The sequence below is a fragment of the Scyliorhinus canicula genome, chromosome 1 (genome assembly GCF_902713615.1).
Source record: "Scyliorhinus canicula chromosome 1, sScyCan1.1, whole genome shotgun sequence".
Taxonomy (NCBI): Eukaryota; Metazoa; Chordata; class Chondrichthyes; order Carcharhiniformes; family Scyliorhinidae; genus Scyliorhinus; species Scyliorhinus canicula.
The window spans coordinates 83,667,606-83,680,818 of NC_052146.1; the positions used below are offsets into that span (position 1 = coordinate 83,667,606).

A 13,213-nucleotide genomic window follows, 5' to 3' on the forward strand; every position below is an offset into this window, starting at 1 on the left:
ATCGAGTCTGCACCGGCTCTTGGAAAGAGCACACTACCCAAGGTCAACACCTCCCCCTATCCCAATAACCCAGTAACCCCACCCAAAACTAAGGGCAATTTTGTACACTAAGGGCAATTTATCACGGCCAATCCACCTAACCTGCACATCTTTGGACTGTGGGAGGAAACCGGAGGAAACCCACGCACACACGGGGAGGATGTGCAGACTCCGCACAGACAGTGACCCAAGCCGGAATCGAACCTGGGACCCTGGAGCTGGAAAAATTTCACCGCAAAGACCACTGCCAGGCCCTCCTTCTCGATCTGCGCGTACTTTGTTTTCCGTTGCAGTCAGTGTGCGGGAGGCGAAAGCAATCGGCCGCTCGGCCCTGTTCTCCATCTTGTGGGACAGGACGGCCCCAATACCAAACGGGGATGCATCACATGTGATGAGCAAAGGCTTTCCAGGATCATAGTCCAGTAACCTAGACGACGACAATTGCTGTTTTACCCGCCGGAAAGCGTTTTTTTGCGGCTGACCCCAAACCCAGTTGTGATCCTTCTTTAGCAGAAGGTGCAACGGGGCCAGCGTAGTTGCCAGATTGGGGAGGAACTTTCCGTAATAGTTTACGAGGCCGAGAAAAGAATAAAGATGCGAAGTGTCAGTTGGGGCGGGGGCCTGTTGAATAGCGCGCACCTTCTCTGCGACGGGGTGCAAACCTTCGTGGTCCACCCGATAACCCAGGTAGACTACTTCCTTCGCCTGAAAGATGCCCTTTGTGCGACGTAAACGGACTCCAGCCTCCGAAAAGCGTCTAAGGACAGCCTCCAAAACTTCCAAATGTTCCTGCTCCGACGTCCCTGTGATCAAAACATCATCTAAGTAGACAGCAACACGCGGTAAACCTCTCAAAATGCCCTCCATGACACGTTGAAAAATAGCGCAGGCAGAGGATACTCCAAAGGGCAAATGTGTATATTCATACAGGCGTGTATTAATCGTTACATATGGCCGGGAGGCAGGATCTAGCTCCAACTGTAGGTAGGCCTGACTCATGTCGAATTTTGTGAATGAGAGTCCGCCTGCAAGCTTCGCGTGGAGATCCTCTATGCGAGGCATTGGGTATCGGTCGAGTCGGGAAGCCGTATTCACTAAGTTTATAGTCGCCGCACAAGCGAATTGTGGCATCTGGCTTCATTACAGGTACAATTGGTGCTGCCCAGTCAGTGAAACGGACAGGCCTAATGATAGCCAAAGTCTCCAAACGAGTGAGCTCCCCTTCTACCTTTTCGAGCAAGGTGTAAGGCACCGGGCGTGCCCGGAAATAGCGCGGCGTGGCTCCTGGTTCGACTTGGGTACGGGCTACGGCCCCTTTTATTTTCCCCAAACCGGGCTGGAATACATCTGGGTATCATCCTAGCACCTCAGTCAACCCTCCAGAAACTGTTTGGAGGATGTGCTGCCACTGCAATCACAAATGGCGCAACCAGTCGCGACCCAACAGGCTGGGTCCATGGCCGCGCACCACGATAAGTGGGAAACGCCCCTCCTAGCGTCCATAAACAACAGGGGTCATCGTAGTTCCTGCAATGTCCAATGGTTCCCCCGTGTAGGTGGCCAACCTGGCCTGTGTGTCGGTTAATGTAAGGGTCTGTATACCCTGCTTGATGCAGTTGAATGTCCTCTGGGTGATCACGGAGACCGCTGCACCAGTGTCCAACTCCATCTCAAGCGGGTGACCATTGACCCGTACTATCACCTTAATGGGGGCCACACGGGGAGCTGCCACACAATGCCGCTGCAGGTAGTCATCCTCCGTCTCCACGTCCTCTGGAGTAGTCGCCGCAGGTTCATCCAAATGAAAAGTATGGCCCCTGGGCTGGCCCCAGTTTCGGTCGGAACGACGGCGCCTCTGGCGCCCCAGGACCGGTGTCCGCGACGGGGTCGGCGCCTACAAGTCTGACACAGACATGGCTCCTCATCCATTGGTTCTGGAAAAGGCTCCCTTCGGGAAGGATTGTCCGACGGCCACTGGCGTCGATCTGGACGTCGCCTCGCCCAAGGTACCGCAGGGGTGCAGGGGGACGCTTTCAGACGGAAGGGGTTGCGCCTCAAGGCATGTACCTCCATTCCCTGCAGCTCCTGCACTCCTCATTCTGCGCTCTTTCGGGACAATACTATTTGAAGCCTGTTGAAAAGTCAATGTTGGCTCGGCTAACAACTTTCTTTGGGTGGCCGCATTGTTAATACCGCAAACCAAACGGTCGCGTAACATTTCTGACAAGGTCTCACCATAGTCACAGTACTCCGCAATCCTGCGTAGCCTGGATAGAAAGTCGGCAAGGGATTCTCCTGGGGACCTCTCAGCGGTATTAAACCGGTAACGTTGGACTATCGTGGATGGGGTTGGGTTAAAATGTTGCCCCACGAAGTTCACAAGGTTCCAGCTTTCCATCGCAGCATCAACAACATCCAAACGTCCATACAGAGGTATGGTGTAATAGAAAACAACTTCCAACCTGTATCCAACAAAAATCCAGGGAGGTGGCTTCAGCAGTGTAGACAGCTATTCACTTTAACCCTCGTCGCCAGTTTTGTGAGGGCTACAAAGAATCCAGCACGAGTATTCAGGATACAAAGAAATAACATTTATTTACAATAGCATATATACATGCAACAGCAGCAGCAACTTCCCTTGCTGCTCACTACTCTCTCTCTCTCTGCTGGTTCCAAACTGGCCAGCTCTATTTATGCAGAGAGCCTGCTAATGATTTCTCCGCCCCCCTCATTGGGGAACCTCATACTCCCATAGGATTGTGGGATTGTCATTAGTCCCCAGCCAGTGGTAAGCAGGCAGGTTATAACACCATTGCTTCTCATTGCAATGCTGATGGACCAGAGTGTGTCCAACAGTAGCTGTTAATAACCTTCACTGTCCAGTTCAACACCTGCATGCTGGAAAGTTTAACCTATTACTGATCAGGAAACATCCCTGAACACTTTCTGGTCTGGCTATCAAGAACAGAGAAAGTTATTTTCCCTACTGAGAGGGTGACATGGCACTGAGAACCCGTGTTCGATCCCAGCCCGGGTCACTGTCCATGTGGAGTTTGCACATTCTCCCCGTGTTTGCGTGAGCCTCACCCCCACAGCCCAAAGATGTTTGTTTCTTACTGTCTTGGGCCGCGCAGTTGCCTAACCAGGCTGTTATGCAGCCAGATAGGATGCTTTCTATAATAATGATATAATAATCTTTATTGTCACAAGTAGGCTTACATTAACACTGCAAAGAAGTTACTGTGAAAAGCCCCCAGTCACCACACTCCGGCGCATGTTCGGGTACACAGCGGGAGAATTCAATGTCCAAATTACCTAACAGCACATCTTTCGGGTATTGTGAGAGGAAACCGGAGCACCCGGAGGAAACACACGGGGAGAACGTGCAGACTCCACATAGTGAACCATGCTGGGATCTAACCTGAGACCCAGGCACTGTTAAACCATAGTGCTAACCACTATGCTATCGTGCTGCCTACTGTTGTGCATCTGTAAAAATTGGTAAGAGTCAATGTGGACATGCCAAATTTCCTTAGTTTCCTCAGGAGGTATAGGCGCTGTTGTGCTTTCTTGGTCGTAGTGTCAATGTGGGTGGACCGGGACAGATTTCCGGTGCTGTGCACTCTTAGGAATTTGAAGCTGTCAACCATCTCCACCTTGGCACCATTGATGCAGGCAGTGATGTGTACGATACTTGGCTTCCTGAAGTCAATGACCAGCTCATTAGTTTTGATGATGTTGCAGGAGAGATTGTTGTTGCTACACCATGCCGTTAAGTTCTCTATCTCCCTCCTGTATTCCGCCTCATCGCAGTTTGAGATCCGATCCACTAAGGTCGTGTCATCAGTGAACTTGTAGATGGGGTTGGAGACATATTTTGCCACACAGTCGTGTGTGCGACTTTCTCAACCGGATTCTCCCGCTTAAGTTTCTGCTTGTATGCCGGGAGAAGGAGCACCGTCTTATGGGCTGATTTCCCAAAGTGCGGTCGGAATGGATGGGTAGGCACTCTTGATGTTTGTGTAGCAGTGGTCCAGGATGTTGGCACCCCTGGTGGGCAGGAGATGTGTTGGCGCAATTTTGGCAGTACACTCTTGAGGTTGGCCTGGTTGAAGTCGTCGGCCGCGATGAACAAGGCCTCCAGATATTCTTTTCCACTGTTATTTATAGTCTTTTTTTTTTTATATAATTTTTATTGGAATTTTTTACAGAAAATATAAAACATAACGACAAACAATGAAATGCAACAAAATAACCCATGATAACTGTAACACCCCCAGACCGTATCGACGCATGTATCACATCCCCCCCCCCCAACCCCAATGAACAACAAAAGAACTTAAAAATAAATTTAGATTAAATAAACAAACATAGTCATCGTCCGCCCCCCCCCCCAACCTTTTCCCTCCCCCTTCCCCCCCCCCCCCCCCCCCCCCGGGTTGCTGCTGCTACTGTCCCCGTACCCTATCATTGAGCCAGAAAGTCGAGGAAAGGTTGCCACCGCCGAAAGAACCCTTGTACCGACCCCGTCAGGGCGAATTTGACCTTCTCTAGCTTAATGAAACCCGCCATGTCATTTTTTCCAGGTCTCCACGCTTGGGGGCCTCGTATCCTTCCATTGTAGCAAGATCCTTCGCCGGGCTACTAGGGACGCAAAGGCCAGCACACCGGCCTCTTTCGCCTCCTGCACTCCCGGCTCCACTTTGCTCGTTCTACTGTTAGTGTTATTAACACGTCTCCATTTAAAGGACATGTGCTTAACACCGGTTTGGCTCTGTATCTGTATCTATGCTCAGGAGTCGCCAGGTGCCGTAAGAGACACCGTCACAAGTTATCAAGGTCAAGTTCAAAGCAATAAGTCTTAACACCGATCAGTAAGTCTAAACAATTAGTGTTTATTATAACAGATATAATAAATACTCATGCACACGCTAAAAGACTAATACTTATTTCTACTATTAAACGACTAAATGCTTATCTAAGTAGGAACCAGCAAGGTCAGGGAACAAGGCCTTTGTTCCTTTCTGGACTGCACCTTCTGTTCACTAATAGTCGGCAAGAGTACAAGTAACGCCTGGGTCATGTAGCGATCGTTGTTTGGCACTTACTAAAAGATGGCTGATGCTCAACGGCCGGTGATGAAAGACAGGATCTGGAGGCTGGGGCCGGAGTCTGGAAGCAACAGCCTAGGCCGGAGTCTGGAAGCAACAGACCGAATCATGTGCTTGACCTTTTTATAGGTCCTAGAGGTCCGTGCCCCTTGGGGCGGGCTCTTTCACCTGCTAGGTATCGATTGGGTCTTTCCCAATCGATATCATTCGAATTCCCCTATCCTGGAGTCGTTCCTCGATGGCGGGGGCGGTTCCTAGGGGTCATTGACCTGGGTTCTCTGGCGCCATTCTGGCTGGGTAGCTATAGAAAGTATCAATCGATACTTTAAATGTTTCTATTGTATCTGGGACTGGGCCGGTATCATCTCATTAGTATGCAGATCGTTTTCCTATGTGCACCTTTGGCTGAGTTTCTGCAACTGCCTTGAAACCGGTTTTTAAGAGTGTCTCACTGTTGAAAGCTTCTGCAAGCTGTTTGTCCTTACTATGGCTGTTTTTCCCTGCAGTCTTAGCAGTTCTCCATTTTGTAGACTGGTGTCCATTTTAGAGGGCTACACCACCCCAACCCCAAAAATCGCGAGTCCCCATCCCGGCTTGACCCTGGATCCCACCACCCTCGACACCGTCCTCGCCACCCCCTTCCAGAACTCCTCCAGTGCCGGGCATGCCCAGAACATATGGGCATGGTTCACTGGACTCCCCGAGCACCTGACACACCTGTCTTCACCCCCAAAGAACCTACTCATCCTCGTCCCAGTCATGTGGGCCCGGTGCAGCACCTTGAATTGGATGAGGCTAAGCCGCGCACACGAGGAGGAAGAATTAACCCTCTCCAGAGCATCAGCCCATGTCCCGTCTTCGATCTGTTCCCCCAGTTCCCCCTCCCACTTAGCTTTCAGCTCCTCTACTGACGCCTCCTCCGCCTCCTGCATAACCTTGTAGATATCAGATATCTTCCCCTCTCCGACCCAGACCCCCGAAAGCACCCTGTCGCTCACCCCCCTCGCGGGAAGCGAAGGGAATCCCTCCACCTGTCACCTAGCAAATGCCTTTACTTGCAGATACCTGAACATGTTCCCCGGGGGAGCCCAAATTTCTCCTCCAACTCCCCCAGGCTCGCAAACCTCCCATCAATAAACAGGTCCCTCCTGTTATTTATAGTCTATTGGCTTCCTTTCACTATCCTCTAAGCAGATGTTGACACTGCAAGTGGCATTGATGTAAACCTGAGCTCTGCCTTCCTGAAAGGGAACCGTCCCCGTTGAAACCTGCTGGAACCGTAGCTTTGGTGTATTTTAGAGAGAGGACTAGGAGCCAATAGGGAATATGCAGGATTTTCTTTAGTAAATCTTCTTTCAGTCTCTCTCCTGGACCATTTGCTGGGAAATTGATGGAAACTTGTCTTCATCCACACAGGTTTAAAAAAAATCTATTGAATCTCCTTCACATCATTCTCCTATTGTAAAGACCAGATTGTAGTTTGTGAGGTGGAAGTAAATGGAGGGAATTTGCTTCACCCTGACCTATTGGGAGGAACCTGTTTTGGAATCTTCAATAGAATTGGATTAGGCCATTGTGGAAAATGGTCAAAACCTTTAGTACTAAATTCCTCTGAAATTTCACCTCGATTCCAAAGGTTTTAGCTTGAAATGAAAGGTTGTGTTTGAGTTTTGACTGTACCAATTATTTTCTGTTCAGCAGCTGTGATCTAAAACTCTTTTTTTTTTCTTCCTAACTGTAGGGAAACTGGAGAAAGGAAATGGACAGCTGGCTCTGCAGAAGAGGGTAGCTGAAGAAATTGGGCATCAATCCTCAGGGTCTTGCTGAGCTAAAGGTCAAATGTACCTGCCTCGGAAGACAGAAACAATCCAAAATAAACAATTCTTCGGGAAAAACTTTTCTGCTGACAAATAATGGCCTTGTTAATGCAAAGAAAAATCTACCTTTGCCTGGGGTGCTGCACCATTTACTTTGTACTGTAACTGAAACTGAAGTGTGATTATGCTAATATCACAGTCTGAGATTAAAGGTCGCTGGGAGAGGGTGCCAGGAGCGAATATCATTTCTATTAGTTATTCTGGATTGTGCAATTGTGGCGCCACCTTCTGGATATGGATGCTATAACTTGAAATGCAACAAGATACTTGTTACAGAAGGTGGTTTGAGACTGTTAATTTGTCATTCAGCATATAGTCTCTCCTTGTCAAAACAACTAAAGTTTTTTTAAAAATCAGTAGGAAGCACACTTATTGTATAAAATGAGGGGATTTGGGGTTGCTTTATTTGTGAATCAACAACCAGCGGTCATTTAGAAATTTATTCTCTACATTAACTTATAATGCACAAAGGCTTTAATAACTTGGGATCAGCAGCAAAAAAAATGAAATGAAAGTCCTCGATTAAAAATTAGAGACCCTCTTTCCAATGATCTAGATCAAGAGGTCACTTTGCTGCATTGAGCTGGTGTTTTTGAAACTGTAAATAGATTGTTAACACAGCATCTACCAAGATGCAGGCTGTGATTTGACTTTCACAAGTTGCCTATCATTTTTTTCCCCTCCCACAATCTCTTTATTTTGAAGGTGATGGTGCATCTCTAACCTTAATTGCTTCAGCATGCAAAGGCAGGATGATTTGGGCATTGATCTGGGGCAATGGGAGAAAGCTACAAGATCCTATTTTCCTTTCTGTTAAAATGGCTGAACTTCTAGCGAGCAACCCAGCTCAAGACCTGATTAAATGTAATCTGATTGCATCACTGCATGTCCTATTTTCCTCATAGATCGTTGGGTAACGAAGTGTCAAGCTCAAAGATAATGATGGAATTGAAGGTGCTTTATAATCATCACTGGCTTCAAACACCAATTTCATCCCATGAATTCTATGTTTGAGAAAGGACAGCAGGACAGAGGTGAAGATGTTTCCTTTCTTGGTGGACCCACAGCTAAATTGTCCTGTCGGAAATAGCTGAGCAAGAGCTCTGTTTAATATTTATAATGTGCACATTTTGGACCTTTAGATTACTGGTTCTTGGGAATTAGTTGGCAGGTCAAAATAGATCATATTTCAGGGAGTGACAACTCCCTGAAATGTATGCCTATCCCAATTTAACATAAATAATGCATAATGCTTGTTTATCCAGCTCATTCTGAAAAGGCTTTCCATTCCATCCCCAGTGATGTATTTGTACAATTTTCTCACATCCTTCACTGGATATCAAGTTTATTTGAGTTTTGTTGGGGCGACTGGTGTGCCAGCTTTATTTCAGTAGTCTCACATGACAACATTGAATTACCTTTGGGTCTGTGTAAATGCAGTTTGACAATCTGCTCATTTTTATTTCAGTCATTCCCAAGCTTTCTGCAAGCACTCCAATTAACATGCACCATGTACTCCATGTAATCGCATTGTTCCTGATATCTTTTTCCTCGCAAGTGACAACATACATATAACACACACACACACACACACACACACATATATATATATATATATATATATATATATATATATATCACAGATCTAATACATCTACTGTTAGCACTTGTCTTCCTGCACAATGAAATCTTTAATTCTCACTTTAATTTTAATGATGATGTGGAGATGCCGGCATTGCACAAGGGTGAGCACAATAAGAAGTCTTACAACACCAGGTTAAAGTCCAACAGGTTTGTTTCGAATCACTAGCTTTCGGAGCACTGCTCCTTCCTCGGCTCACCCGAGGAAAGAGCAGTGCTCTGAAAGCTGGTGATTCGAAACAAACCTGTTGGACTTTAACCTGGTGTTTTAAGACTTCTCACTGTGCTCATTTTAACCAAGCAGTGAGGCCTCTGCGTTAATGTCTGGACTGGCTTGACAAGCTCCTTTCCAGCGTGGGTGAGGTCTTCCTAAACTGTCATAGGTGAGGAGAGAAGAAGAAAAAAAAAATCAGTATCAATGTAATATGCTCGCCTGCTTTCCCCTTTCCAACCATACACTGGCCAGGATCAGATTACATTTGCTCTCCTGAAACTTTGCACTTTTCAAACTTTGCACTTTCTTTTTCCCAATTCTCTTCTCCACCCATCGACCTCGCATATCGAGAGGAGAAACACACTTTCTTTGCTAATGTAAAGCAGGCAACCAAGGACTCAGCCATGACCTGTCTTAAAAGAATCTTTTGGTTTAATCTCAGGAGTGGTCACTTAATTGAGTTCCGTGATGATCGTCCCACTAAAAGCAGGTAGCAGTCTGGTGATGCCACCCGGAAAATTACATGTTTAAATTGATCCACTGAAACTGTGTTCCACCTGATTACTAGCAGTTTGGTTCTGTCGGTGGGTTAAACAGCTTCACATGATTTAATCTTTCAATTAACATTAGTAGCAACTGTCCTGTTTGTTTTTATATCAAAAAAAAAATTGCACCAGTCCTCTTTAAAAAAGATAATAGTACGAATCAAGATTGTCCTGCATCTAAATCCTTTACTTTGACACATGTGCACTTGGCCCACTTGCACAGCTGTTCTGTGAAATACCCACCCAGTGTAAATTACAATTATGCACCTTTCTGATCCTCCTGCAAATCAAAGTGTTGTTTAGAAACATGACGTATTCATATTACCCAAGTTGAACACTCAATGCAATGGAATCCATTCACTGCCAAACCTTACCTGGAAATGTGTAATTACTTTACAGTATAATACACATTGTTAGTTGTCTTGTCATTTACAGCAGTTGATCGATCATTAACTGGCTGTGTGGTATATCACAGGGAGCAATTCTAAACTTATCAGGTTTCAATTCTTCTAGTTTGATGGGTATATATAATGTAAAATGTTTGCTCATTGAGGGTAACTGTTTTTGCATAGGAAATATAAATGGTGTTTTGGAGTTAGTACAGCTCTATTTGAGCATCAGAACTAATCAAATAACCTGTTTTTGTCACTGACACTTAAAGGGGCTTACACGGCCAGCAGCATTCATTATTTTAAAAATTATTTGCAAGACACACTTGCAAGGAGACACATATATTCTAGTAAGACAATATTTGGCTGACATACATTAATTTAAAAGTAAATTTTTATTTTATTACATTTAAATGCCTATTTACAAAGCAGAAGTGGAACAAGGCCTAAGCCAAATTGCCCATTTATATTTCAAAACTTTTTACGGGCCAGCAGGTTAGTTTGAACTTTGGGGCGAGGAGGAAAGAAGATCACGGATGCATTTTGTCCACATTACTCTGCTGTACATTTGAGGTTTAAATCCACAATCTCTCAGGGTGCACTCAAACTTCCACAATTCTAAATCTATACTGCGTTAAATCTTTCAAAAATAGCCTATCACTCAACCAGAATTATTATTTCATTGTGGACCATTAGTTTCCTGTACAGGAATCCAGTCTCTCTTTACTAGACATGTTTCTGGGACATTGTTCTATGTGCTCCATACTGTATAGGATAGTTGTGAAAAATTCCTAAGTTTCCAGCTCCATAAGTGCCAGTAGGTGACGATGATTCTTCACAGTGAAAGAACATTCAGTATTCATCAGCTCTCTATATTTTGAAAATTTGTACTACTGGAGCTTCCCACTTTCCTGCTGTAACCGGAGAGATAGAAGGGTTCCACAGGTGTATATTATAATGTAAATGTTGAAAATTGTTTGATATCCTTTGTTTCACTTTCTGCACTGGTCAAGAATTGCGATTGCAGTTTAAATCTTGGATTAAACTTCCCAGTCAGGGTTGAGCGAGCTGGTATATGAATCAACATCCAAATTGCAAACTGAAGGGACAACCCTAATGGGGTGCACCTGAACAGCAGCTATTATCCCATTGGTTTAACAAGACCAATGAAACCACGATCATGACGTGCATGGCCCTTTGAACTGCAAGCCACAAGCTCCTGTTGATTGAACCACGTAAAGTATGTTATTATTTGTTGCATAACTAATCAACAATTTGAATAAGCTTTTATGTTTGTTCCTTTTGTAGATAACCATGCTATTCTAATGATATGGTTCAATGGAGATATTGTGGCCCAGCTCCCTCTCCTTTATTCTGAAATGTGTATACCTACTGCCAATTTTATGAATCTTAACTGCAGTGTGAATGCAAAGGAATAAGGACATACTACACATGGTATGTTTGGCATTGCATTTTAATTGCAGCCTAGTTGGTCATTAACATGGGCTATGGCCTTAATAATTGAACTTAATCACTTGAGGGTATAAACTATGATTTTCAAAGGTTTTTTTTAGGAAAATATTACTAGTGCAATGACACACATACATATATATATATATATATTTCTTTACTGTTAATAAATTAGCAAATGAATTTCCAACCTGTCTCTCTTTCATGTGTCTATCTTGAGTAGTTTAAGATCGGGGGAGGGGGTGGGCAGCACGGTGGCGCAGTGGGTTAGCACTGCGGCCTCACGGCGCTGAGGTCCCAGGTTCGATCCCAGCTCTGGGTCACTGTCCGTGCGGAGTTCGCACATTCTCCCCGTGTTTGCGTGGGTTTCGCCCCCACAACCCAAAAGATGTGCTGGCTGGGTGGATTGGCCACGTGAAATTGCCCCTTAATTGGGAAAAAAATTATTTGGGTATTCTAAATTTTAAGAAAAAGATGGGGGGAGGGGCAGTGTGTGGGGAGGCAAAGATCTGTGCTCACATTGACACTGTATATATGATCCTGCACAAAAATGAGAAATTAGTAAAATTGCACTAGTTAAAATGCTATCAACTCCTGAACTGATTAACATTCTTGTTAGTTTAACTCCTGAATTAAATAGAAGGAATGGTCATTGGAATTTTCAAATATATCTTCATCTATATTGCTGCAGACATTTTCTGGGTTTCTGTTAGGCTGTTTATCTGAAAATTACATCATTTGGCAACTTTGGGAGAATCTCTTATTAAGAATTGGCCAGACAAGAATGGGGGTAACGTATAAACAAAATAACCAAACTTACTGAATAACCCTCCAGCTGAAAAAATTAGCAAACTTCCATTTTAACATGAATCAGAACTAATGTAAATTACACGAGGATGAACAAGACAGTTATATTTCAAATAAAAAGGTAAATTACAATTTATTTACTCAATACATCAAAAATACGTCATGTGCAACCAGATGCATTCACATAACCCCGACACAAATGTTGTAGCACGACATAGCTACACAGTTCCACAATATGCTGTTCTTCATTCATGCAAGGTATGAGGACAACATTCATCTTTATGTTTCATGGGTATGATTCTCATCAGCAAGGCACACGTCTGTGGACGCTCCCTCCCTCGGGTCATGACAGTCCTGATGGTGTAACCTTCCAGAGTTCCTTTTCAACCAAACAAGCAGTAGCATCCCAGTTCATGGTTTGACCACACCTGGGAAGAGTGCCAGCGCTTTAGCAGCTGAGTTATTCACATAGCTTTCCGGGTTTTAGACTTCTTGAGCCAGCTTGCACAGTGCCTCCCAGAGCTCCTGTCTCATTTTCTACTGAGCAGAAAACCTGACCTCGTGAGAGTAATTAACTTATTTTCACAAGGTTTTCATGTTTCTCTTTTTCTGTCTCTTTCTGCTTTCTCTTTGTGTTTGTCTCTATGCCTTTTCCATCGTGCTCCTCTGCTTGTAGTTTTCATTTGTGTCTGCCAACCATGTCGGGCCGGGTTCTTAACTTCCTGTTGGCACTGCTTCAAGGTCAAGGGTCACCAGGTACATGGATCAGTATATCTCCTAATCCAAGAAAATTACAATTCACCCCTTTACAATTGATCTGAACTCCATTTCAAACTTTCCAAAACAATTAGAGGTTCCACAGATATTTTAAAGAAATGGCAAGTTTTCATTTCTGTACTTTCACCTGCACAAAGACCACCATAGCGTCCAGAAAGACTTCACTATTTTTAAACGTTTGTCCCCGCAGATATGATAAAGTCAAAGATGAAAATATTGCGTCCAAAACCTCTGCCACATTGTTTAGCCTGAAGGCATTAAATCCTTTGCTTCAGAGTTGGTTGGATGGCAAGTATCCATTTTGTGAGGCAAGCAAGGGAAAGAGGGTCGACAGTTTGTGCTA

At 44.8% G+C, this 13,213-nt stretch overlaps 1 protein-coding gene across 4 annotated transcripts in view; it reads left to right on the plus strand.

Moving 5' to 3' along the window:
* Positions 1 to 7,531, plus strand: part of LOC119964675 (uncharacterized protein KIAA1522 homolog) — a 293,273-nt gene extending 285,742 nt beyond the window's left edge. For all 4 annotated transcript variants that reach the window (XM_038794469.1, XM_038794495.1, XM_038794476.1 and 1 more), the window contains one exon: positions 6,892 to 7,531. In XM_038794469.1, coding sequence (XP_038650397.1) covers positions 6,892 to 6,977 — 86 coding nt within the window. In that variant the 3' untranslated portion in view covers positions 6,978 to 7,531. The remainder of the gene's footprint in view (positions 1 to 6,891) is intronic.
* The last annotated feature ends 5,682 nt before the right edge of the window (positions 7,532 to 13,213 follow it).